The sequence below is a fragment of the Giraffa tippelskirchi genome, chromosome 1 (assembly GCF_054371585.1).
Source record: "Giraffa tippelskirchi isolate mGirTip1 chromosome 1, T2T-mGirTip1v1.2.pri, whole genome shotgun sequence".
NCBI classification, from domain to species: domain Eukaryota; kingdom Metazoa; phylum Chordata; class Mammalia; order Artiodactyla; family Giraffidae; genus Giraffa; species Giraffa tippelskirchi.
In genome coordinates this window covers 192,542,031-192,569,929 of record NC_137275.1, presented here as the reverse complement: position 1 = coordinate 192,569,929, position 27,899 = coordinate 192,542,031, and the positions used below count along the sequence as shown (strand labels likewise).

General features: G+C 46.5%; 2 protein-coding genes across 11 annotated transcripts in view; one reads left to right on the top strand and one right to left on the bottom strand.

The window, feature by feature from the left end:
- Window positions 1-3,975, bottom strand: part of DNAI1 (dynein axonemal intermediate chain 1) — a 66,901-nt gene extending 62,926 nt beyond the window's left edge. For all 3 annotated transcript variants that reach the window (XM_081519416.1, XM_081519423.1, XM_081519431.1), the window contains exon 1: window positions 3,713-3,975. In XM_081519416.1, the coding sequence (XP_081375542.1) occupies window positions 3,713-3,766 (54 nt within the window). In that variant the 5' untranslated portion in view covers window positions 3,767-3,975. The remainder of the gene's footprint in view (window positions 1-3,712) is intronic.
- A 220-nt stretch (window positions 3,976-4,195) lies between these two features.
- FAM219A (family with sequence similarity 219 member A) overlaps window positions 4,196-27,899 on the top strand; it is a 60,916-nt gene continuing 37,212 nt past the window's right edge. For 4 of the 8 annotated variants that reach the window (XM_081519981.1, XM_081519972.1, XM_081519942.1 and 1 more), the window contains exon 1: window positions 4,196-4,525. In XM_081519981.1, the coding sequence (XP_081376107.1) occupies window positions 4,499-4,525 (27 nt within the window). In that variant the 5' untranslated portion in view covers window positions 4,196-4,498. Of the gene's footprint in view, window positions 4,559-27,899 lie in introns of all 8 variants that reach the window. The other 4 variants (XM_081519963.1, XM_081519952.1, XM_081519921.1 and 1 more) reach the window with 1 other exon arrangement.

Below are 27,899 nucleotides of genomic sequence, written 5' to 3'. Positions count from 1 at the left end.
TTTCTAAAAGTACTGTCCCAGAGGAGCTTTTGAAGAGATCACACAAAGTGATCCAAAAATGCAAGACTTTTCTTTGGCTCCTACGGGCAAATGATGCAAAATTCCAGACTTTTGATTTTTTTTTTTTTATGGTAACTGAGTTATAAAAGAGTACTAAAACTTGTTAGTCATTAACTAAAATTAGCCTTTAACTGGAGTTCACAGAAGACTCTAATTCAGTTCTCTGCTGAGGAGTCTGGCTGCCAGGCAATGTTTGGCAACGATGCAAAACTCCTCTTGCATATACACACGCAGCCAGTTGGAATTCTCGAAATTTTCAGGAAGGACACTCTGTTATTGGGGTATTACCAGTGATGTTTTGAGCTGGTCCTGGTTTATGGTGCCTGACGTTCATGAATTTTAATTACAAATTATAATTCATGGAGCTTCATCATGATCAATTTAATATGCCATGGCTATTTGATTAACCCTCTGGAATAGAGGGGAACACGTCTCTGACCTTATTTCCTGCCACTTTCCTCCATCCTTCCTTGCTGATCCAGAACATGTGTGAGCAAGCTCCCATCTTAGGAACTTTACACTTGCTATGCCCTCTGTCAGGAATGCCTTCCCCCCAGAATATCACACAGTTAATTCCTTCACTGCCTTCAGGTCTTTCTCAAATGTCACCTCTATGAGCCACTGCTCCCCCCCTCCCCCGCCAAACCACTATGTTGAAACCATAATATTCTGGTTCCCTGAACTTCCTATTCCTTTTCCTGCCTTATTTTTCTTTAGGACGCCCATCATCATCTGACAAATGATATATTTTACTTATTTGTTTATTGACAATTTATCTCCAACTAAAAGATAAGCTCCATGAGAGCAGGGATTTGTGTTTGTTTTGTTTGTTGCTATATCACCAATGGGCTTCCCTGGCGGCTCAGTGGTAAAGAACCCACCTGCCAATGCAGGAGACATAGGTTCAATCCCTGGGTCGGGAAGATCCCCTGGAGAAAACCCCCTGAAATGACAACCCACTCCAGTATTCTTGCCTGGGAAATCCATGCACAGAGAAGCCTGATAGACTATAGTCCATGGGGTTTCAAAAGAATCCGACACAATTTAGTGACTAAACAACAACAACAAACATCACCAATACCTAGAACAATACCTGGCATATAGTAGGTGCTCAATAAATAATTGTTGAATGAGAATATTTATATCATCGGCATTTTTGTCCTCAATTTCCAACACCCAGCTCTTAAAGCATGGGTACATATATTTCAAATCTGAACCATTCACAGCCTTACTACCAAAGCAGATATAAATATAAACCCAGAAAAGTGTGCTTCTACAGTCACATTTCCTTGTTATCACTCCCCACCAGCCTCCTCATCCAAGGCTCACCCTTTTCTTTTCCTTCAAACTCACCCAGATCAAAATTTCCAAACAACAATTGGAAGCATTTAGAATTCATATTCCACCCATTTTCAGGATTTAATATATTCCAGGCATTGTGCTAGGTTCAGGGGAATCAACAATGAATGAGACAGACATGATCCTTGACATCAGAGTTTACCGTCGAGTGGAGATATCACTACATCCTGCCTCCAGAAAGGGACCTTAACCCTTGATAGGGGAATATGCTGGGCAAACTGAGATGTGATGTATGAACAGGAGATTAAGGAGAGATTTGGGGCAGGTTGGCATGGGGCAGGTGGCAGCAGACAGAAGAGACTGTACCAGACAGTCAGAGGAAATAGCAGTGTCAAAGGCTTAGAGGAGAACGACAGCGTGGATGTCATTTTCCAGGAAGCGAGGGCAGTTCAAGTGTGGTGGAACTGAGGAATCTTCACAGAACAATGATGAGATCTGAAGTCAGGTGAGTAGCAAAGGTTAGACCTGCCAAGGCCTTCTAGGCCATACAAAGAAGTTGGACTTTTGGGACTTTATTCTGAGAGCAAGAGGGAGCCAATAGAAGACCTGATCACTGATACAAACAATGGAGTTTAAATTCTTCTCCGTCCCCTAACAAATCGAATCCTGACCTTCTCTCTCCACTGCAGGCCTCCAAGTCATAGCTGCCTCCTTCCTGAAGCTTCTCTGCTGCTCCAACCTGCATACCTCTCTCCCTTTCAACCCCAGGGATCGCATTCTCCCTTATCTTTATATGCTTTTGTTCTGTCTCCCCCACAGGCCTGAGTTTCCAGAGGACAGGGACTTTTCAGGGTTCTCTAGGTTGTCCCACACCCAGTTCACAACTGACCCAGGCTATAGGCCTCATGGAGACAAAAGAGTGATGAATATAACCTAGCACAACCCAGCTTCTGCTCACATCCCACACAAGTATATTTACCCTGTTCTAAAACAACCCTTCCTTCCAAGCGGCAGCACTGATGTGTGCAAGGCTAGTTAACCCACGTTTCTGTCTATCTGCTGTCACCTCTCTCCACTCTCAGTTTTCCTAAAACCCCTAATGTCTTCCCTAATGGACTGAAGAAGCTGATTCCCAAGCTTGTTCAAACCCCTAGAAAAATCCAATCTGTAGCTGACAGAAGCAGATTAGTAATTACTTGGGGCTAGGAAGATGGGGAGAATGGACTGGGATGAGGCACAAGGAAACTCTGGGGAATAGAGGAAGTGTGCTATATCTTTATTGTGGTAGTGGTTCACAACTGTATAACTTTGTAAAACCTGTCAATATATACAGCTAAAATGGTCCATTTTGTTGTATGTGAACCAGTCCTCAGCAATGCCGAATTTAAAACAAGCTGCATGTAAAGTAAGAGTCAGTAGCCCCAAGGACAGTACGAGCTTCAAAACACAGTTCAACCCTGACATAAAACTAGGGCAAGGCCATACAGGAAAAGAACCCAGGTCTCCCGCATTGCAGGTGGATTCTTTACCAATTGAGCTATCAGGGAAGCCCGATAATTCGTAAAGAGTTTGGGAAAAGTGATCCTTGAAGGACTGAGTGGCTTCGCCACAGAGAGCTCCTCAAGAAGCTGGGCCTTACTTTTCCTTCCAGGGTGAGCTGGGTGGGTTAAGAGGGGTGACTCTTAGGTTTCCTGTGAGAAGAGATGACATCTGTCCAGGTGGCAACAAGGGCAGTATGGATGGGCCAGTTTGGAGTGTGCAGTGTGTGAAAGGGGATGGGAAAAGAGCTTTTTTCCTCTTTGTCTTTGTCTGAGTGCTCTCTCCTCACAAGTATCCCAACACAGAAGACCTGAAGCATACAACCCCATATATAATCTGTGTCTCCTGTACAGTTCTCCTGCACTTCTTCTGTGAGCTCCCAAAGGCCTGTGTCTCCACCTAGCCCAGCACTGGGCACTCAGCAAAGGACGGGAAAAATAAATTCTTTGGGACAAGGCTGTGAGGGCAATGAGGAACGTATTGGTAAGAGACGGGGTAGGGGCTTAAGAAGGATGGGCTGGTCAGGATGGGTCATGGAGTGAGGGGATGGAGTGGTGAGAGGAGGACAAATGAAAGAGTAGTAGGAAACAGCGGATCGGGGCAATGTGGGGGGGGGGGCAGTGTGGCAGAGGAGGCTAGGATTAGTGGGAGAGAGCAGGACCGGGTCAGAGGTCACTGGGAACACAGGCCAGGAGTCACAGGGAGGAAGTCAACAGGGAAAGGAAGATGAAGCGTCAGTAGCAGAGGTATGATCGGTGGTCACTGGCAGCGAAGGTCAGAGGTCATCAAGACAGAGCAGGTCGAGGTGTGTTACCTGCTTACGAGGAGGCGGTTGTTTATGGGGCATCTTTGAAGAAGCAGGAAGCATCTCAACACTTGGAGCCCCTACGAAACGCTCCTCCGCCTGAGGACAAGAAGTTTGTCCGTCCCCTCAATGATGCACAGAAAATCCAGATTCTCTTTCACTTCAATTCCCAGTCTCAGGGGTTCTTTGGGGACAGCCGACGTTGTGGGTCCTCCGCGCCCTTGCAGAAGGGAATCGTCTCCTCCCTCGACGCGGTTACCCAGCAACTAACCAGCAGCCAAGGCGCAGGCGCCTCTGATGCCCCCTCCCGGCTCGAGGGGAAGGCGGGGCTGGGCGCGCGGGGAATCACCGGCTCCACTAGGCCCCGCCCCATCAGGCAAGACGACCGGCGGCCGCGCCACTAGAACTCCTGCATGCGGGAGGGGCTCGGGCTCCAGACACCGCCTCCTCGTGAATAATGCAGGATTCAGGCGGTGTCCCGGACCCGGAAGTGGAGTTGCCGAGTCACCGCAGTGGCTGAGCTGCTGACAGGAGGCGGCGGCGGAGGAGGAGGCGAGGCAAGACCTGCGGCTTTGCCGGGCCACTGACGCTGTAGCGCTGAGCAAGCCGACGGAGCCACGCCGGCCTCAGCCCGCCTGCAGATCTCCTGCCCCGCGCCCAACTCTCCATCTGCCCGACTGGTCCGGGGCGGCCTAGTCTGCACCACCCACCCGGCACCTGGGGCCGCCGCCCCGCGCGGTCCCCGTCGGCGTCCCCGGCCGCGCCCGGCCCCTGGCCCGCTCGCCCGCCGGCACCATGATGGAGGAGATCGACCGGTTCCAGGTGCCCACCGCGCACTCGGAGATGCAGCCGCTGGTGAGGGGGCGGGCGGCGGGCAGGCCAGGGCCGGGAGGGGGCGCTGCCGGAGGGGGAGGAAGGGAGTCAAGCCTTGGGGACTGTGCGGACGCCTCGGATGGTGTAGAGAGCTAGGAAAACGCATCGCCGGGGGAGGGGGACTTGTAGGACGAGAAAACCGTGGGAGAATACGTGGGATGGCAGTAAAGGGGCCTGTAAGGGCGGAGAGCCCTGTCAGCGGAGGCAGGCCAAGGGAGTTACGGGGAGCGCCGTCGGATGGAACCGAGCAGGGGCACAGTGGTGCACACCGTTAGTGGAGGCCCATTGCGGGGAAAGGAAGAGAACTGTCACGGGGCACCGCCGGTGGCAGGCCTAGGGGGCGAGGATGGGAGGTAGGGAGGCGTTTAGACCTAGAGGCCTGTGGTGTTCAGAGCGGGGGAGGGGGCCAGGGGCAGTCAGTATGAGGGACGCGAATAGGTTTGTAGAGGAGGAGAGGCCTGCCCGACAGTTCACTGGCAATGGGTGGGAACGCGGGGCCCGGGCCGAGGACCGGTAGGGGGACGGTGTCTGTGCAGGACCTGGGAATTTGGTTCTTCTCCGGAGGAGAGTGCACGCAATCTAGGCTGGGGATGCAGGAGCCGGGAAGAAGAGAGCACGGCGGCGAGATGGAGAATCCAGGGCTCAAATGAGAGAGCTCGGAACCGCTGGGAGAGGGGGCGGGGCCGCACAGGAGCCGCCTGTGCCCACCGGTTCGGAAGAGCCCCGAGCATCCTAGGCCTGCGTGCTGGGAGTCCTTGCTGGGCTCCGATCCTGCCCGCGGTCCGGGAGTCAGGGAAGAATGATGTCATCGCTGCCGGCGCGGAGGGGATGGAAGGGGGAGGGCCGTGCACGGAGGCTGGCCTCGGGGAGACCATTCCCACTGGCGTCCGCTCCCCGTGTATACCTGACTGGCTTGTACATTTGCCCGGCGAGACACGCTGAGGCCTAGCGGCGGCGTCTCTCCCACTGGTATAGAGAGAGGGAGAAGAGGGGGAGTACCTCGGCTCTGTTCGCTTTGGTTTTCCTTCTTTCCCACTTGGAGTCCGGGTGGGAGCTGGAAGGAGGCAAGGCAGGCTGAGAATCTGAAGGTGTGGGTGCGGTATTCTCTGAGCTCAGCTGGAGCTGAACAGAGCTCTCCAAGTCTTGAAGCTCTGGGGTTCCTAACCCTCTCCTCTCTGTGTTAAGTGAAGGTGAGTAACAGATTCTACCTTTGCCCCCCACTCCCACCCCGCCCCTGGCTGACAGATGTGCTTTGCGGCATTCTGAGCAAGTAATGTGTCCATTACAGCAGCCAAGACAGACCTTGGCAGGGACCCATGATCTACTCTAAGCCACACCTTTTGGAGATGGTAGAGGGAATCATTAGAAGCCACCTGGCAGGAGATGTGTCATTTTTCCCCCCTTTCGTGATGACTTAGACAGTTCTAGAAGCCCAAACAGAGAAGTTCTACAGAAGTGTACAATATTAAACGGGGGAAAGAGATGCTGATGGACTGTTTTCCTAGTCAGATACCATTATTGGGTTGTTTGAGGGCCAGAAAATCTTGGTAAGAAGTCTGTCCCATGAACCTGAAGAACTTCAGACTGGGCTAAGAGAACGTTCCTTTCTGGATGATCCTTCCAGCCAACTGGCTTGTCAAGCTAGACTGCCCCTCCAGTTCTTGTCTAAGCAAGAATCAAAAGGAGGGCAGATGAAGGAGCAGAGGAAGAGATCCAAGGCATCAGAAGAGAGCAATGAGTTGGTTCTTGCCTCTTATCTGGGGTTCCTAAGGAGGGAGGCAATAGCTGTTTTCCAGGGAGTGGGGAGAAGGAAGGGGTCACCAGGCTTCTGAGTTGTCCCTGATGCCTCTGTTATTGAATGAAGTTATCAATGATGGTTTGTTTGAGTGAGTAGTGGCCTCAGAAGACTTCTGAACTGCTTCTGGTCTGTGTGGCTCCAGAGTAGAAGTGCTTCTGGCAAGGAGGCAGTTATCAGAAAAGCTCTGACTGCCTTCAGACTCTTTTCTTGAAGACTAAAGGAGCACTTCTCCACAAGAGAATACTTTGTTGAGGCTGAATCTTATGGAAACAGCAATACAGTCATCCCCCATTTAGGGGTCATAGCCATTGCCCTGCATGTCTCTACCTCCCCATCTCTGTTCCCACGTCAAAGCTGAGGATTCCTAGAACTCCTTGAGCTTCCCAGGTGGCGCTAGTGGTGTAGAACCTGCCTGCCAATCCAGAAGACATGAGACATGGATTTGATCCCTGGAGAAGGGCATGGCAACCCACTTCAGTGTTCTTGCCTGCAGAATCCCCATGAACAGAGGAGCCTGATGGGCTACAGTCCATGGGGTTGCAAAGAGTCGGACACAACTGAAGTGACTTAGCATGCATGCACGCATGCACAGAACTCCTTAAGTGCTCTTTGTGCTATTGAGACCAATAGAATCTTGTGTGGAGTTTCCCCAAGAGTCTTCATTTCAGGGCGTAAGGAATTGAGGTGGCATACTGCAGAAGAGAAGAGCAGAGTAGCTCTTTAGGGGTGTTTGGGTAGACCATGAAAACCAGGGTCTAAGACTCAGCTGTGACCTAGTTCATTTTTTGCCATTATTTATTGAGACCTCTAGGAAATCTCTCTTCTCTGGACTCAATTTTCCCATTTATGAAGTGAAGACAAACTATTTCTTTAAATAATAGTTCCTTGCTGTTCCAAAGAATATCATAGCGTCCTGATGTCATTGTTCCAGCATATTCATTCACCAAATATTTGGTGAGCACCAGCTCTATTCCAGGTACTGCACTAGGTACTAGGGACACAGTGGTCAGCAATACAGATATAGCCCTGGCTTCTGGAGCTCACAGTTCCACAGAAGTTACTGTTCATGCTCACCCCCCTCAGGGTGAGGCCCTCTAAAGGTGGAGTGGGGGCTGTCTCCTTAAATCCTGAGGGAAACAGGGCAATACTGGTGTCAGTATCATTGCCCCTTCAGGACCAAGCTGTGCTAACTGATAGTAGCCTGTCACATGGGTTTGATCAGCAAAGAACCCCATCCCACCCTAGAGTGGCTGGAAGAATCCAGGGGCCGTTCCTTACTTGGAAGGATGAATTCTAGATGGAAAACATCTTTTTTTTATTTTACTTATAAGGGAAACTTGCGCTTGAATAGGAGGCCCAGGGGAGTGGCCCGAGCTGGGAGAAAAAGCACAGCCCGCAGATCTGGGTGTTTCCAAGGTGCTAATTTAAGCATTAGTTCTCTGTGGGAGGAAGAGGAAGAGGTCCCTGTTCTGTTGTTGGTGCTGCTGTTGCCACAGCTGCAGGAGCCTCCTGTCCCGGGTGGGAATTTGCCTGAAGGGAGTCCCCTCCCTCCTTTCCTCATCACACCAGTTGTTTAATTGGCGTGGCTGCATTTCTGCAGCTGAACCAGGCCTGAGCCCAGCCCTGAGAGCTCCCCAAGCTCTCTTTCTGTCTCTTTATGAAAGGAATGAGAGCTCCTCTTGGAGAGCTAGTCCCTGGGTTCCTCTCCTGCTGTGTCTATCTCCTAGACACTCCTGAGTGTTTCTGAGCACAGATTTTCCCCAAGAAACTGACAGGGACAGGCATATCTTGTATGTCAGTTCTGTGGCCAAGCCACACACTGCAGTGATCTAGAGAGGCTCCCAGCTGTCCACAGTTCACTGTTGAGCAGATGGGTTGAATTTTGGCTATTGTCTGTATCAGCAGCAGGGATAGGCTCTCTGGCCCTATTGTCTGTCTGTTGGGCTGGTTGGTACAGCCTCAGTTTATATGTCTTCTCTTTGACTGTAATTGGAGAGGAAGAGATTTGGTGCCAAAAAAAAAAAAGGGCATTTGGCACCAGGTGGGGTCTCTGTGCACTTGAAAGAAATACTAGTCTAGCCTCACTGAAACCCAGGTTATCCATGAACACATTTGTTTAGTTCATGAGCATATGCTCAATTCCAGGTAGTTTACAGATAAAGACAAGCACGATCTCTCTAGGGGGTGGTCAGCAGAAGGCTGGGCTCAAATGGCTACAGCAAGGTTTTAGATACTTGTTAGGAAAGGGTGGAGATCAATGGAGGGCATTCCTGGAAAAGAGGGATACCTCCCAGGGGGAATGCTGAGGTTCTGACCCTTTGACCATGTGAGATTGGAAAAGAGTTTCAGACTCCTCTTGACTCCTGGTACTCAGGGGTGGGGATGGTCAGGACATTAATTTAATGGGTGGGCCACAGCAGCTCCTGAAAGTGGCCGAGGGAACATTGTAAAGCTAGCAAGAAGCCACTATGGAAAATCGACCTACATATATTCTGTGGTTGGGGCACCTTAGGGTCACCTCCTTATATCCATAGGAAGATGACTGTTCAGTTTAAGGGTGGATTCTCCTAGTGGTCCACGTAGCTCATGACCCAGTAGCATTTCTCAGGCTCTGAAAGAGGCACACCCTTCTCTCTCTTCCTATATTGCAAAATGAGGATCAGGTTTGCTCAGTCCTCCAGCTCCTCCCTTATTGCTCATCTCCTCAGTCAACAAACACTAACAACTTGCTTTCTGCTAAATGTTGTGCTGGGCTCAGTAGCACACCCTCTTGCTCCAGAGATGGATATACACAGTCAAGACAGATCGAGGCATTCGGGGTAATGAGCCCTGTAAGAAGTAAGAACCAGGTCCACAAAGGCCTCTCATCTAGTGGTCAGAGAAGGCTTCACAGAGGAGACATTGCTGAATGGGCTCTTAGAAGAGGCCCAGAAACTTGGCAGACAAATATGAGGAGGTGAGGACAAGAGTTCCAGGTAAAGAGCATAAAGGAAGGATCAAAAGGATGCATTTGAATAAATGAAGGCTTATAGTTAAGGAAATAACATGACCAAATTTGAATTTAGGACTGTCACTCCAGCAGTGGCTGAGAGACTGGAAAAGGTGAGATTGGAGGTTGGGCAACTAATATGAAGGTGGGTATAATAATAATCTGGGCTTCCCTGGTGGCTCAGACAGTAAAGAATCTACCTGCAATGCAGGAGATCGAGGTTCAATCCCTGGATTGGGAAGATCCCCTGGAGAAGGGAATAGCTACCCACTCCAGTATTCTTACCTGGATAATTCCATGGACAGAAGAGCCTGGCAGGCTGCAGTCCATGGGGTTGCAAAGAGTCAGATACAACTGAATGACTAACACACACAGTAATAATCTAGGCAAGAAATGATGAATGCCTACACCAAAGCAGAAGGAGAGGAAGGAACATATATACAGATATAGTACCTGTTTGGAGGTAGAGTGGAGAGGTGGGGAGTCAAGGATGACTCCCAGATTTCTGGCATAGATATCTGGATGGCAAAGAGGTACCATCACTGCCCAGGGAAATTTGAAGGGTCTGTGTACCTCTTGGCTTCAGGAACTTCTTGTATGGGGGAAGACTGCTTTGTTTTTTCCTCTGCTTTGCTGCTGAAGCTGCAATCTTGGGGTGATGGGGGACCTAGGAGTCCCAAAATACTGAAGAGCAGAGTGACACTGGCCCCACAGTCTCAAAAGGATATGGAGAAATGCACTCATCTGCCAGTGAATGCTTTCCCTCTGTAACCTGCTTTAGTGGATGCAAGTGAATTGGTGGCAGTAAGGAGCCATGGTTGATTTTTTTCTTCCCAGCAGCACTTTGATAAAGGAAAAATAAAATTCTCTGTTGGTTGTGAGAGTGTTTGATGTTGCATTTTATGGCCTTGCCTTGCCTTCTACCATCATTCTGGTCAAACCTCTGGTTTTCTGACTGGTTGGTTCACTGATTTCTTCTAGAATAATTGTGTGAGTTATTGCTTCACTTGCAAGAGTCAGAATGGAAAGGAACATATATACAGATGTTCCTTGGCTGTCATAACCTCCCTTCTCTGAGACCAGCCTGGAAAGCTGCACCTGGTATAGGAGCAACACCCAGGCTGCTGTCTTCCAGGCAGGGTAGCATGCTTCTGCGTTGAGATCGCTCCAGGGTAAGCTGGCTTCTCAAAACCTCCTAGTGTAGCCTTTGCAGATGGCATGTGGTACCAGGAGGTTACCTGGCTCCATGGTAGCTGGGAGACAAGCTGAGTCATTTCCAACCCCCAGCTGCCTGCTGCCCTCGACTGACTATGGCTCAGAGTGAGCAGAGCCTTCCTCACTTCAACCTGATCAGCTTCAGGGACCCTCCACCCTCTTTGAGAGGCCAGATAGAGCCTTTTGTCTGGAAAGGGGACATGGGAGACTCAGCTGCTGCTTCTTTTTTTAAATATTTATTTATTTAGGCTGTGCTGGGTCTTAGATGCAGCACATGGGATCTTTAGTTATGGCGTGTGAACTCTTAGTTGTGGTATGTGGGATCTAGATCCCTGACCAAGGGTAGAACCCAGGTTCCCTGCATTAGGAGCACAGTCTCAGCCACTGGACCACCAGGGAAGTCCTGAGACTCAGCATCTTGGCTTAGCTGCTTCCTGTCTTCCAGCAGAACCCAGGAGGATTGGTGCAGGAAGCCCCAGAGGAGGCAGGAAGCAGAGAATCAGGCTTAGGGCTGATACCCAGAGGTGCTGGTTGAAGGAAGCAAGAGGCGTGGCTCAGCAGGCTCTCAAGTCATTGTTTCCTAAGGAGACTCTGGTGGGAATCTGGCCATCTGGGCGGGAGAAAGGAAGGAAGGAAGGAGGCAGAGCTGGAAGCAGCTCTGGATTTGGCTCAGCTCTGCAGTTCAGAAACTGGCACATGACCCAGAGGCCTTCCCCCTGGAGCAGCAGAGCGAGCTCCTGGCTTTAGGGAGGGACTCTGGAGTGGGGAAGTTGTCTAGGAACAAGGCCCAGAGGGTCTGGCCTGAGGAATGGGTAGGTGGGGGCCATGGAAGATCCCTCTACACTTTACATTCTTAGGAACCAGTTCAAGCAAATATATACTTGTGTTTGTTTTTGTTATTTAGAGATGTCAAATTGAGGATCAGATGGCTGTGTCTCTTGAGGGTGAATTTTAAGTTTCTGTAACGATGATAATGTATGTGACTGTGTATACAAGTAAGAGGGGACTAATGGCTGTAAAGGGGGCTTCCCAGGTGGTTCAGTGGTAAAGAATCCTCTTGCCAATGAAAGAGACATGGGTTCCAGCCCTGGGTCAGGAAGATCCCCTAGAGGAGGAAATGGCAACCCACTCCAGCATTTTTGCCTGGAAAATTCCATGGACAGAGGAGTCTGGTGGGCTACAGTCCCTGGGGTCACAAAGAGTCAGACGCGACTAAGCCACTAAGCACACACACACAATGGCTATAAAGAGTGTTCTCTGAATGACCATTCTAGCCCCAGGAAGTATTAAGTATGACAAGAGGCTACACCCAGGCAGAAATGAGCCCAGCTACTGTGGTTCCTGGCCTGGTTTTCCCTGTTTTCATCACCAGACTCTTGGCTGTCATAACCAGAGTCCACCCCATCTATCTATTTGGAATAGTACCTGAAGGGGTACTTTAACTAAGATTGATTGAATTAATTGCACCCAAACTGTGGTGTGAGAACCATATATATTTTACAATGTAGTTAACTTAAACATAATTATGTGTAAACTATAAATGATTTATAGTTCCCATATTAATTTCCAGTCTTATCCTTACAAAGGAATTAGTGAAGCTCTCAGGCAAGCCTGGCTCAGACCAGCATTTCCTATAGTATATTCTTAAGAATATTGGTCCTTTGAGATACTTTATGGGGGGATAAAAGAGTTTATAGACAAATTCCTTTGGGAACCTATACACTCTATCCTATCACAATGTTTGCTAGCGTTTTAAAGACTCTGAGAAGCCCTGCAATAAAGAAACCTTTCCAGCTTTGTTTAACCCAGTGTTTCTCAAGCTTACATAACTATGGAACTTTTTCCTTGTTATATCTATTAACATCTTATAGAACCGTTGTGTTTTGTGGAATACTCTTTGGGAAACTCTGACTTAGAAATTAGTCTTGAGACTTCCCTGGCAGTCCAGTGGCTAAGACTCTGTGCTCTCAATGCAGGGGACCCGGGTTCAATCCCTGCAGGGAACTAGATCTCATATACTGCAGCTAAGACCTGGCACAGAACAAATAAATAAATTAATAATTTTTAAAAAAAAATTAGTTTCTTTTCTGACGGAGTCTAGGTTTCTATTCTTCCAAGTTCTTCTGAGCCTGTTTTATAAGCCACACCATTTTGCCTCCTGCTAGTTTCTAATAGGATGTTGCTGCTTTATGTGAGGATCTGAACTTGTTGTGATCGGTAGGAAGTTCTTAGTGAACTTTGGTCAGGTATGGAAGCAAATATCAAATGCCTAGTTTTTTCTCAAGATAATGCTAAGGGGAAGGGGGGTTGCTTTCCTTCAAGTCCCTCTACTAAATGCTGCTTTGGTGAAACCAGCATTTTTACCATTAACTTTTCTTTTTTTTTGACAGCTTCACTGAGATATAATTTATATACTGTACGCTTTACCCACTTAGTATTTTACTTTTAATTGTGGTGTGGCTGCTACTTGCCTCAGTTCTGTTCACCCCTTATTCCAGTGCCCGCTGATTAGTACCAGCTGCCTGGAGCATATGTTATGGTGAATCCTGAGACTAAGTCCTGGTTCAAAGAGAAACAGTGACCTGGTTGAGCTTTCATGTCTACCATAGTCTTCAGTGGGGGAACATCAGTTCTAGTGTTCTGCTTGCCATAACCTTGCATCGTCATAGCCATCCTAGGCAAGGAATGCAGGAAAGGAATTCTCCTGGAGATGGTAGCTGGCTTAGCAGTCTGTTTCACTGAGGGCTGGAGTCTTAGGATGTGGCTCCTTAAGAAATGAATGGAGAAAACTGATCTTTCCTACCCTGATCTTCAGCATGGATTTTTGAAGTATTGACTTGGTATAAAGGTAACAATCCTTTGGAAATAGGCCATGTAAGAGGGAATAACCTTGACTCTGCTGAGCAGATAAGAGGGGAAGAGAGGCAGATTCAGAGAGAGATCTCATAAATATCTCATAAGCGGTTGGCCACACTAAAGATGAAACTATAAGCCCACAGCCAAAGGAGCAAGAAGAAGTAGGCTCTGAGAGGAAATCCTTAAGCCAGCAGTTATGGGAGGGGAGAGGCCCTACCGTGGGCTATACAGCCTTAGCATTCTGTTTCCCAAGCTAAACAGGCTTTGTTTCTTCCTTCAACCATTTTCCTGGACTCTGGTTTCCAAATCTCTAGTCATCCTAGCTGCTCCAGTGGACGCTTTTGAGTTTCCCACTCCTGGCCATAGACACAGACCTCTTCATGTGATCTGACCAGTATAGATAACTGTGGGGCTGCCACCATTCAAAATACTGATACTGTACTTCTCTTTATTGTCAGTGGAAGTTTTATGATCATATTTAATGGCCATACCTGTTTTTTTGTTTTGGCCCCACCACATGGCGTGCGGGATCTTATTTCCCTGACCAGGGATTGAACCTCCGCCCCTTGCAGTGGAAGTGCAGTATCTTAACCACAGGACTGCCGGGGAAGTCCCTGTACCTATTGTTATATTGAACTTAGGACACATCTGAAATAGGGTAGCCCTTTGCTTAGTAATGTAGAACCAAGGCAAGAAACTGCAATGAAATCTTAGGACAGGCTGGCTGCTAATATAGATAAAAGTCCACGGGGGCTAGTGAGGTAGTGGGTTCATACTTAGTAGAAACTATGCTGCCTATGTGTAACATGACTCTTATGCTCAGAGATGTAGCTGGCTGAATTCAGCACCTTGGAATTTACATGTGGAATTTAAATAGGAACCTAGGTGAGGGTGTGTGAGTGGGTAGACTAGGGTAGACCTTCAAAGAGAGCTAGTGCTATGTGGACAGATGCTTAATGGAAGTCCACTGTGTGACACAGCCACCAGACAAGCTAATATGCTATTAGGCTATGTTTATAGAATTGTGGAGTTCAGGTCCTAGGAGGCGAGAGTCCTACTCTGCACTGGTCCGCGCCGTCCAAATGCTGCATCTGCAGCTGATGTTATCCTTCAAAAGAAGAAAGGACTGGAAATGAAAGGAGTCAAAACCGTGTCCTGTAGGAATAGTTGGAAGAACTGAGGCTGTTCAGCCGGTAAAAACAAAGCAGAAAAAGCAACAGTCTCAGAAAAAGCACTAAAGCATTTTAAGGTTTTCAAATGCCTAAAGGACTAGAGTTAAGGAAGGAAAGATGGAAGACTTCATATTACCTGGGGCTTCACAGGGAGGAACCAGTGCCTTTGGGTGAAAGCGTGGACATGCTTCTGCCTCTAGACTCCATTGCCTTGTGTTGCCTGTGGCAGCAGTTCCTAAATGGGGCCAGAAGCCAGGCACCTAGAAGACACGTTTCTCTTTGCAAAATGCCACACTCTCTGTAGAGCAGGAGCTAGAAACAACATTCCAGCATTAAACATGACTCTATTAAGTGTGTGCGATATAAACATGACCCCCAAAATTCACTGTGGAGCTTAGTATGAGCAGCACTTTCCTAGTTGTCTGTTATTATGTGTTTCTAATCTTTCCTGTCTTTCAAGGGCAATCAAAAATGCCATGTTCTTCACGTATCCTTTCCTCTCCTTCAATAAGATGTGAATTCTCCATTCTATCCATCCAATGGCCTTAATCCATTGTCTTTGTGTGAAGTTTATGGATACAGTTGTCTTATCTTTATCTTGGATTCCTTGTTAAGGTAGGTGCAAAGATGTTTCCAAAACACCTGAACCCCACCTGTGCAATAGATTGGGAAAATAATTTGTGCCTATGTTACAGATGTGCCAGCAGAATTCCACAAAGATACATAGACTTGGCCATTGCCCAGCTGGAGGTTGGCATGGCCGAGACTAGAATTCAGGCATCCTGACTCTGAGGCCTGTGTTATTTCCCTCACAATCTGGAGCTTAAGTTCTTCTGTATCAACTTAAATTTCTCTGCTGGCTTTTAAGGCATCTATACTATTTTTCCTTCCAGCTGGCCATACTTTCTACCATTCATGCCAACTTTCTTCCCAGTAGGTCCAGCAAGGCCCTCCCTTCACCTCCTCTCATCTATTGGCATCTTAAGCCTTGCTCTCCTATTGAATATTCTCTCTCCTCTCCTTCTAGGCCTATTCCATTCTTTCCCATGCTTCAGAAATCCATATAAACTCTTCTTCCCCAGGAAGCCTTCCCTGACTGTTGTACTGAGTTCTCAACCAATCCCCAAAGCCTCTAACCTCGAGCATGTAACTTGATACATATGACTTCCTGATTTGCAGTGTCCACTTATGATACATTGTGAGTCTCATCACCCAACTGCTCCCCACCCCACCCCCCATTTTTAACTCCTGGACAGATAGCTTCTGCTCCCAAAGCTCACTCACAGTTTGGCAAAGAAGAAACTTGCTCTCATGAAATAAAATGATAGAAGACTATACCTGTATCCTTTAAAAATTAGTAAGAGTGGGGAGGTTGCCAGGTGATTCTAAGGAGGGGAGCAGGAGAGACCCAGAGGGGGATGACTAGGTGGGACTTCATTAGCAGAGTATATGGAACATGTAGGGAATTATGAGAGATTCAGGGGGATACATGAATTGGGACACTCACTTGTGATTCAAAAAATAGCTTTTGGGCACCTGCTATATTCAAAACACTATGCTAGACACAAGGAATGATATGGTAAATAAAGCAAACATGGGCCCTGCCTTTACGAACTGGCAATCCAGTGGGAAAGAAAGATGTCAAACAGATAAGATGCACAAACAAAATTACAGTGACAAACTATGAAAAGAGAGAGAACAGATAGGAACAAGGTAGCATGAGAGAATAATAAAGCTTCCCACATTAGATTGGGGGTGTCAGGAGAGGCTCTGGTGAGAAAGTGATATTTGAGCTCAGACCACAGGACGAGAAGGAGCTTGAGTGCTCTGACAAAGAGTAACTCCCTAGGACTTCCCTGGTGGTCCAGTGGTTAAGAAACTGCCTTGCAGTACAGGAGCCGCAGGTTTGATTCGTGGTCCAGGAACTTAAGATCCCACATGCCACGGGGCTGTGCTACTCAACTATTGAGCCCATTTGAGCCCATGCAGCTCCACAGCTAGAGAGAAGCCCACATGCCACAACTAAGACCCACCACAGCCAAATAAGTGAATTAAAAAAAAAAAAAGATTTAGGGGCTTCCTTGGTGACTCAGTGATAAAGAACCTGCCTGCCCAATGCAGGGGACATGGGATGATCCCTGGTCCGAGAAGATCCCACATGCCATGGAGCAACTAAGCCCATGCACCACAACTATTGAGTCCATGCTCTAGAACCCATGAGCCACAGCTGCTGAAGCTGGAGCACCTGGAACCCATGCTGTGCAACAAGAGAAGCCACCACAATGCGCTGCAACTGGAGAGTAGCCCCTGCTCGCCTCAACTAGAGAAAAAATGCCTACACAGAAACAAAGACACAGCACAGCCAAAGACAAATTAATTAAATCTTAAAAAAAAAAAAAAAAAAAGATTTAAAGGGCACTTATTTGAAAAAAAAGTGAAAAATGGGGGAGTCAATCCAGCCACTCTCCTGTTGGTGGCGCAGCTGATGATCACGCTGCCCACTCTGTTGTGAGGCTGGAAAAGTTATGAATATAGTAGTGATGTGTAATAGTTAGTGAGCAAAAAACTTAGTTCTGCTGATGAAGAACTCCTACCTGGGTCTTCCACCATTGGATGACTTGCATGCATCCTCTTGGAGATGAAAAAGCATATATCAGGAGCTCTTAGAGGAAGGGAAGAGTGCCAACCTCAATGTCCAGTTCTTTGTCTGTCAGGCATGGGGTTCACATTCTCCTTAGCACAAAAACCAAATGCTAAAAGCCATTCTGTCCAGGGGGAGGTGTGCCTCTGGTGGGAAAGCCAGCAGTCACGTTGACATGTTAATTGCAGCAGCTGGTGAGAAGGACCTCCACTGGGCCTCCTGCAAATCCCAAAGGGGTTCCCTGAGGATTTCAGCTTCCAGAAAGTCCTCTCTGCTCTCAGCAGGTCTGCTGCTTGCAGCCCTGGCTCAGAGGAGGTCATAAACTTAGAGGATAATGGGGATCATGATGTAGGAAGGTGGTGGTGGCTAGTAAGTAGTTTGGGGAAGAGGAGGGAACATTATTACATGCAGTCAGGGAAGGAGACCAGGCTGGGGGATGATATTCAAGATAGAAAACATTGGCACCAAAGAGAACCTATCAGCAACCAAGATTTGCTCAGCTATCAGCCTCTGCATCGATTTCCTGATGGAACTTCATGTTTCAGAGCCTTCATTTGCCAGGGGCAGAGCTATAGCAACTAGGCAGTCTTAGGGAATTCCAGGAGAGGAATTGGTCTGAGTATCCTTGAGCGGTGTGTGTGTGTGTGTGTGTGTGTGTGTGTGTAGAGATCAGGGAGAGCTAGTGAGGGGCATGGGCCTCAGGGCAGGAGCTGTGCACAGCCCTGGTAGGTAGTTGGGTGGGCATATTCCAGCTCTAGCCCTTTTGTTATGACCTTTGGCCAAGCTCCTAATCTTTTAAACTATTTATAAAATAAACATAAGATCATGTATATGAAAATGAACTGCAAATTACTGTATCATTTCTGATCTAAAGGTTGATGGTGATTAAAGAGCTGGTGATTTCCATGTTTTTGCCAGTGCTTCCCAAGGGAATTTTTACAGGAGAGGGTGGGGAGATGGTTTATTATTCTTATCACCAAATGAGAAGAGTCCTTGGCCTCCTTGGCTGGGCCCTGATTAGGCCAGGCTAGAGATGGAAGACTCAATGGACATGAGTTTGAGTAAGCTTCGGGAGTTGGTGATGGGCAGGGAAGCCTGGCATGCTGCAGTCCATGGGGTCGCAAAGAACTGGACACGACTGAGTGACTGAACTGAACTGAACTGAGAGATGGAAGTGCTCTGTGCTCCCATTGGTTCCCAGAGCAGGTTCTATGGAGTGGGCTTGGGCTGGAGGAGGCTCTGCCCCTGGCCGTCCGAGCCCTGGCTGTTGTATAGTCCTGTTGGTGGAGGGGGCCTTCCTGGAGAACCCCACTACTGACACTAGGGGAGGATGTCCTGCTTTCGTTTCAGCTCTCAAAGGCCAACTCTCAGGGTTCAGGAAACATTTGAAAAAGTCCACATTGCAACTACTCTCCCCACAGGTCAGTGGGCTGGAGAAGGAGGCAGTTTCCAGTCTGCAGACTTTCTCAAAAATGTTAAAACATTTTGTCATAGAAAATTTCAAACATATATGAAGTGAAGAAAAAGGTAAAGTGAATCACTTGACTTAAATCATTATCAACCTAGGGCTAGTCTTGTTTCATCTGTACCCACCCACTAGATTACCTTCAATAATTATTTCATCTGTAGTCCTCTGTCTCCGGTATTTCTGCAGAGTGGTAATTAAACCTCAAGGTCCGATCAGATTTTAATTCAACTTTTTTGTGAAGGATACTTCCAAGGTGGTGCTCCATATTTCCCATTGCATTGTATCAGGAGGCACTGGACACATGGGTGTCCTTCATTTTGTGTTGTTCGAATTGATTAGTGGTGTAGTTAGCCTGATATCTCCATCACAAAGGTTCCTCTTCAGCCTTTCACCTAATGTTTTTAGCAGCCATTGATGGCTATTGCCTCAGTCCATTCTTTCCTTTTTTTTTTTAATTTATTTTAATTCAAGAATAGTTTTGAAACATGTATATTATCATATGTGAAACAGAACACCATTCCATGTTCGATGCATGAGACAAAGGCTCAGGGCCGGGGCAATGGGATGACTCAGAGGGATGGGATGGGGAGGGAGGTGGGTGGGGGGTCCAGGAAGGGGAACACATGTAAACCCATGGCTGATACATGTCAGTGTATGGCAAAAACTATTACAATATTGTAAAGTAATTAGCCCCCAACTAAAATAAATAAATTTATTAAAAAAAAAAAAAAGAATAGTTGATTTATCCTGTGCCTCAGATGGTAAAGAATCTGCCTGCAATACAGAGGACCCCAGTTCGATCCCTGGGTCGGGAAGATGCCCCTGGAGCAGGGCATGGCAACCTACTCTAATATTCTTGCCTGGAGAATCCCATGGACAGAGGGCTGCGGTCCAAACGGTCTCAAAGAGTCTGACATGAATAAGCAGCTAAGCACATATAGTTGATTTACAATGTTGTGTTAAGGTCTGCTGCACAGCAAAGTGATTCAGTCACTTTGTGTGTGTATATATATATATATATATATATATATATATACATTCTTTTTCATATTCCTTTCCATTATGGCTTATCATAGGATAATGAATGTTGTTTCCTGTGCTATGCAGTAGGACCTTGTTATTTATCCATCTTATATATCATAGTTTGCATCTGCTAGTCCTGAACTCCCAATCCATCCCTCTCCCACCCTCCCCCCACCTTGGCCACCACAAATCTGTTCTCTGCGTGTGACTCAGTCCATTATTTCATCAGGTGCTTTCTTCACATTTGAACAACAGAGAACCCCTGTCAATTCTCTGCCTTTGTCTCCAGATATGTCACAGCTCTCCCTAGCCCTTTCTTCTTTAGGTCCTTTTTTTACCACTACCCTTATCCTATACCATCATTTCCTTCCTTATCAACTCAAGATGGCCCCAGGATGTCTTTAGACCACATATGCCTAGCCCGCTTCATTGTGGACCTGGGTTCTGAGGGAGCATCCTTCCTTGGAGTCTGTCCTCACTGACAGAGCACTATCTCTCCTCATGAAGCCCCTAGGTGTGCCCTCTGTGAATCCTGTGAGGGCCACACTTGACCGTGCTGGCGAGCAGCAGCAGCTCCAGTCCTTTCCTCCTCTGGGAGACCGATCAGCAGGGGCTGGCTTTATTTTACCTTCCCAAGAATTTCTGAGCAGCCTTCTTTTATGCTAAAGAGGGTCTTTCTCACTGGTTTCCTGAGCTTCCTGCCCTAGCCTGGGCCCTGGCAGGGACCCAAGCCTGGTTTCCTGTTTAGCTGGACTGTGGGCCGGGAGAGTCTGGGAGAGGCAGAAGGAGGGGATGGATGGGCAGGCCCAGGCCCCTTTTTCTTTCCAACCAAGTTCAAAAGCCTCTGAGGGCTAGAACATAGCCGCCACCTCCTGGGATTTTAGCATTCCTGCCCGGCCCAGGATCTTCACTCCCTGGTGCCCGTCTTCACCGAGGAGAAACTGTAAAGATATGCACTTCCAAGTGTGCATGTGCCGCAAACAAACAGTGAAAGCACCACGGGTACTGCAAGCCGGCTAACCAGGAGGGCACACAGAGCTTGAGAGCCACTTCCTGCCAACTGAACCCACCCAGGGCCCTGCTCCCGCCCACAGGAGTGCAGCACTTCCACTACCCAAGCCTAACCGCTACTAGTCCCTCAGTCATTTTGTCCAATGCAAAGGAACATCTGATAGGGACTTCCCTGGTGATCCAGTGGTTAACACTCTCCACTTCCAACGCATGGGGCCCGGGTTGGATCCCTGGTCGGGGAACTAAGATCCCACATGCCACGTGGTGTAGCCAAAAAAAAATTAACAACAAACAGAGAAAGGAGCATCAAATAGTGCAGGAAAGCTGAGACGTGAAGGCTGGCTACGTAGTAGCCAGAAAACATTAGCTTTGTAGTGACAGCTCATCCACCCAGTACAGAATTTCTGATGAGTCTCACAGCCTTGGATGCCCCTATTCACATTCTTCCTATGTCTAGTTCTTCCTTGGGCAGTGAGGATCTAGGTGCTGTCACTCTCTTGAGAAGAGACCTGTTGCAGATTACTTCTTTGTCCCTTTCTCTTGGATGGCTACAGCAAGAATTGTGGGGAGCCCTATCCTTTCCATCCCCACAAAAGGAGATATCAGAGGAAAGCATTGTCAGGTAGCAAGGATGCCCAGTACAGCACCTTACAGCTCAACGGCTCCCCCCTTGTGCTTGCTATAAATACCCAAAGCCTTAACGTGGCCTACAGGCCCTTGTGTGGTCTGGTCTCTGTGGTGACCCAAGGACGAAAGAGCAGATAAAACCAAGGAGGGTCTTGGAATGTAGGAACGGAAAAACCAGACCTTTATCATCCTTCCCTCCCCCATCCATTGTAACTACTAATGGATTTCAGGTCCTCCTGAACAGTGTAACCTCTCTCCCCTCCTACTCCACACAGGGAGAAGGTATTTGCCGTACTCTTCCCCCACCCAGTATACGTGCCTCATCCAATCAGCAAATGACCCACAAGACCCCTATCCCGCTCCTTGTACCCTGGGTATAAAAGTGGACTAAGGACCCTGTTCAACATCAGTTCTCCCTTGAGCTGGCCTGCTGTTCTATAGCATCTCCCACTCTAATAAACTTTATTCTCTTCTCATTCTGCCTCATGTCTGGAAATTCTTTTCCAAACCGCACACAGACCCTGACAGTCTCCAGCTAATCTCATACCACATTAACCCCATCACCACCCCCAGCCTCACTGGCTTTTCCTCCATTTCCCTGGCGTCCTAGGCTCCCTTCTGCTGTAGGACCTTTGCTCCTGTTGTTCCTTCTGCCTGAAATCCCTTCCGTGTACCTTCTACCTTGTTTTGGTTACTCTGACGCATCCTTCAGATCTCAGCTTGGCTATAATTTTATCACAGGGAACTCCTCTTGAACTTCTAGACTTGGTCAGTGGCCTTCTCCTTGCTTCACTTTAAAAAATTTATTTATTTTTAAATTTTTGGCTGCCCTGGGTCTTCATTGCTGCGTGCAGGCTGTCTCTGGTTGTGGGGAGTGGAGGCTACTCTCTAGTTGCAGTACAGGGGCTTCTCATTGTGGTGACTTCTCTTCTTGCAGAACACAGGCTCTAGAGTGCACAGGCTTCAGTAGTTGTGGCACATGGACTTAGTTGCCCCACGACATGTGGAATCTTCCAGACCAGGGATCAAACCCATGTCCCTTGCATTGGCAGGCAGATTCTTAACCCGTTGTAGCACGAGGGAAGTACTTTTTCACTTTTTACATTTGTAATTTTACATATATTTGTATGATTATTGTATTCTCATGGAACCTTCTGAAAACCAGGTTATGTGAAGGCAGAGACCATATCTGTTTTTATTTCCCATTTTGTCTCCTGTACCTCACAAGTTTTCTTACACATAGTAAACACTCACTAGATACCTGTTGAATGAATGAATGAACAAACGAATGAATAAATAAACTAAGTGGATTCAATCTTCTTGTCTCTTTTACTTGGTAACCCCATGTCCTATCTGACTATCATATTCAACGATGCACCCTACAGATGTGTGTCCTGCTTTTTATGACTACTGTGTGTCTGCCACCAGAGAGACATTTAATTTCATCCTTTCAACAGTGTGAAGAAGGTACACCCTTACTCTTCAGAGAAGGCAAATGAGACCAAGGTCACACAGTAATAAGTAGCAAAGCCCTGTTTCAAGCCCAGGTGTAGTCAAAGCCCATGCTCCTAACCATAACACTACACTGCCCCCTTTTGGGAGTTTGGAGAGTTGTCACTGAGCATCTTCTGTCACAGGGTAACTAGTTAATTTCAACCCTAAACCCATACTTTTGGTACTTAAAAACCCCAAGAAACTATAATCCAGTTCCAGACCTGCTGCATTGGGGTCAGACTGTGGACGGACACAGGGAACGGGATTCAACCTGGACTCCCCAGTGTCCCGGAGTGCATGTGTCTTAAGGTCTGTCTCATCTGTTTTCCATGAGCCCTTTGTAGCCTCGAGGGCTTCATGTAGTGTCCTGTTTTGAAGAGCTGAGGGGCCAGCCGTGGAAATGGCCTGATCACAGTGTCCTAGGGAGCAAGCATGGCCTGATTAAGATCCTAGGAAAGATCACTGAGAGGCGGAGAGTTTGTCTCTTTGTGATTTAGTCACTAAAGATAGAGCTCTGCAAATTGGCTGCAAAGCTTTCCTGGGAAATTCAGACTCGGTGAGAGGGCAATATCTCTTGCTGTTGATTAGAAAAACTCAAGTTAGTTAGTATCCCAAGCTCCTTTCTGTGGCCAAGGAAATTGGGACTGATGAATCCTTTAGACCAGATAGAAACAAAGTAAGTGAAGACAGAGCAACAAAGAGCTACCATTTGCTATAGGTATCAGGCATGCTGCAAAGCGTTTTATGTACATTAATTCATTTAATTCTAACACTGGCCCTGGAAAGTAAAGGGATATTAAGAAAGGTAATTTGCCAAAGGTCATACAACCAGCTGGCCTTAGAACCATATAATCCAGGTCTTCTGATTTCAAAACTTACCCAGGTATCCCCCCAGCCCCCTTTTGATGAGGGCGTACATTATCACAGCCTCTCTAGAAAGAAACTGGCAATACAACGTGTGCAAGCCCACTGACCCCCTCAGCAGTCCTACTTCTAAGAATGCATTAAACTGAAGAAATAGACAAGTGTATAAAGATATTATAATAGTTATAAATCAATACATATCTAATATTATATAATATTATAACACTATAGTAGTTATAAATAGCTGCAACATTATAATAGTCAAGGGGGAAAGAAAAGAAAGCAAACAACATAAATCTCCATCAGTGGGGGTTGATTAAATAAATCATGGTACATCATCCCACAGCATCCATGCACGCCAGCCTTTTAAAAGAAGGTAAGATCTAATACAGATTAGCATGGGAAGATGTTCAAGATATATATTTTTTATTTTGGTAAAATACATATAACATAAAAGTTAACATTCTCACATACATTTGGAATATGGATGATCTGATTAATCTATGTTTAAATTTATATATACATTTTAAAAGTCTAAAAATATGTAACAAACTGGTAACAGTTCTGACTTACAAGGGAACTTTCACATTCTTCGATGTATTTGAATTTATTGTAACCACTTGATGGAAAACCAGTGTTAGGTTTTCTCTAAATTATTTTTCCCCCTTTTAGGAAACAAGTGGCGAAAATCATTTTATTTCTACTATGTCATTCCCTACCCAGGAGATTAGCTCTTGCCTCATAATTCCCACATTTTCCAATCAGACATGCAACAAATCAGTGAGATGAATTGGCTATGGAGATGCTGCCAGATACTTGTATGCTGCTTGTCTGGCCAACCTAGCCACTGCTGGGCACCTCCAGCTTTCATTTGGCTACATTTGACCCAATTCTTCTCACTTCCTTCTCAAGTTTTGCAGAACCCTGAAGGAGACAGGGATCAAGACCATCCCCATGGAAAAGAAATGCAAAAAAGCAAAATGGCTGTCTGAGGAGGCCTTACAAATAGCTGGGAAAAGAAGAGAAGCGAAAAGCAAAGGAGAAAAGGAAACATATTCCCATCTGAATGCAGAGTTCCAAAGAATAGCAAGGAGAGATAAGAAAGCCTTCCTCAGAGATCAATGCAAAGAAATAGAGGAAAACAACAGAATGGGAAAGACTAGAGATCTCTTCAAGAAAATTAGAGATACCAAGGGAACATTTCATGCAAAGATGGGCTCGATAAAGGACAGAAATGGTATGGACCTAACAGAAGCAGAAGATATTAAGAAGAGGTGGCAAGAATACACAGAAGAACTGTACAAAAAAGATCTTCACGACCCAGATAATCATGATGGTGTGATCACTCACCTAGAGCCAGATATCCTGGAATGTGAAGTCAAGTGGGCCTTAGAAAGCATCACTACGAACAAAGCTAGTGGAGATGATGAAATTCCAGTTGAGCTATTTCAAATCCTGAAAGATGAAGCTGTGCAAGTGTTGCACTCGATATGCCAGCAAATCTGGAAAACTCAGCAGTGGCCACAGGACTGGAAAAGGTCAGTTTTCATTCCAATCCCAAAGAAAGGCAATGCCAAAGAATGCTCAAACTACCGCACAATTGCACTCATCTCACACACTAGTAAAGTTATGCTCAAAATTATTCAAGCCAGGCTTCAGCAATACGTGAACCATGAACTTCCAGATGTTTAAGCTGGTTTTAGAAAAGGCAGAGGAACCAGAGATCAAATTGCCAACATCTGCTGGTTATCGAAAAAGCAAGAGAATTCCAGAAAAACATCTATTTCTGCTTTATTGACTATGCCAAAGCCTTTGACTGTGTGGATCACAATAAACTGTGAAAAATTCTGAAAGAGATGGGAATACCAGACCATCTGACCTGTCTCTTGTGAAACCTGTATGCAGATCAGGAAGCAACAGTTAGAACTGAACATGGAACAACAGACTGGTTCCAAATAGGAAAAGGAGTAAGGCAAGACTGTATATTGTCACCCTGCTTATTTAACTTATATGCAGAGTACATCATGAGAAACGCTGGGCTGGAAGAAGCACAAGCTGGAATCAAGATTGCTGGGAGAAATATCAATAACCTCAGATATGCAGATGACACCACCCTTATGGCAGAAAGTGAAGAAGAACTAAAGAGCCTCTTGATGAAAGTGAAAGAGGAGAGTGAAAAAGTTGGCTTAAAGCTCAAAGTTCAGAAAACTAAGATCATGGCATCTGGTCCCATCATTTCATAGGAAATAGATGGGGAAACAGTGGAAACAGTGTCAGACTTTATTTTGGGGGGCTCCAAAATCACTGCTGATGGTGATTGCAGCCATGAAGTTAAAAGACATTTACTCCTTGGAATGAAGGTTATGACCAACCTAGATAGCATATTTAAAAGCAGAGACATTACTTTGCCAACAAAGGTCCATCTAGTCAAGGCTATGGCTTTTCCAGTGGTCATGTATGGATGTGAGAGTTGAACGGTGAAGAAAGCTGAGCGCCGAAGAATTGATGCTTTTGAACTGTGGTGTTGGAGAAGACTCTTGAGAGTCCCTTGGACTGCAAGAAGATCCAACCAGTCCATTCTAAAGGAGATCAGTCCTGGGTGTTCATTGGAAGGATTGATGTTGAAGTTGAAACTCCAATACTTTGGCCACCTCATGCAAAGAGTTGACTCATTGGAAAAGACCCACTGAGAAGGATTGGGGGCAGGAGAGAGAGATGACAGAGGATGAGATGGTTGGATGGCATCACCGACTTGATGGACATGGGTTTGGGTAAACTCCAAAAGTTGGTGATGGACAGAGAGGCCTGGCGTGCTGCGATTTATGGGGTCACAAAGAGTCGGACACATCTGAGCGACTGAACTGAACTGAACTGAACTGAAGATTTCAGGAGGCAGAGCATTTCTTTGAGAATGGAAAGCCATCCACATTGATCAGATACATTCCTCTTATCTCCTGTTTAGATATGTGCATTCTCACCTTCACCATGAAAGAAAAACATGGGGACAAAATTATTCTCATGTTCCCCAAGGTAAAGATGTGATCACTGATGTGTCAGCGTTCTGAGTGGTTCTCTTTGACTCCTGGCCTTTCTCCCATTAGTGCTGCTGCTCATCCTGTTGTGGTTCTCAGTGTGGTCCTTTTATGTGGTAAAGTAGGAAAGGGGTCAGGAGACTTAGGACCAAGCTCTAGCTAGAGGACTTCAGGGAAGCTGCTTAGCTTTATAGGGTGTCAGCTTTTTTCTCTATCAAATTGGGATAAACAATAGATGCTGGATTTTTAGGACAGTGAAAATACTGTGTTTGATACCATAGTGATGGATACATGTCATTTTACATTTGTTCAAACCCACAGAGTGTACAACACCAAGAATGAGCCCTAATGTGAACTGTGGATTTGGGGTGATTATGATAAGTCAGTATAGTCCATCAGTTTTAACAAATGTACAGACATACCTCAGAGACATTGTGGGTTTGATTACAGACCACTGCAATAAAGCAGATGTTGTGATAAAGGGAGTTACACACTTTTTTTTTTTTTATTCCCAGTGCATGTAAAAGTTATATTTACACTACTTCTGTAGTCTATTAGGGCTTCCTAGGTGGCTCAATGGCAAAGAATCTGCCTGCCAATGCAGGAGACGCTGGTTCAATCCCTGGGTTGGGAAGATCCCCTGGAGAAAGAAATGGCAACCCACTCCAGTATTCTTGCCTGGAGAATCCCATGGACAGAGGAGCCTGAGAGACTACAGTCCGTGGGGTCGCAAAGAGTCAGATACAACTGAGCAACTGAGCACATGCATCTGGTCTATCAAGTGTGCAATAGCATTATGTCTAAAAAAGACAATATATATATATGCCTTAATTTAAAAATGTGTGCATTGAGGGGGGTGGTTGTGGAAATTTCTCAAAATAAGACAACAAAGAATTTGCCACATTGCTGGCTCTTCCTTTCGTGAACAATTTTTCTGTAGGTTTTGATGCTATCTGATAACATTTTACCCACAGTAGAGCCTCTTTCAAAATTGGAATCAGTCTTCTCAAGTCCTGCCACTGCTTTATCAACTAACTTTATGCAATATTCTAAGTCCTTTGTTATCATGTCAACGATCTTCACAGCATCTTCACCAGGAGTAGATTTCATCTGAAGAAATCACTTTTCTTTGC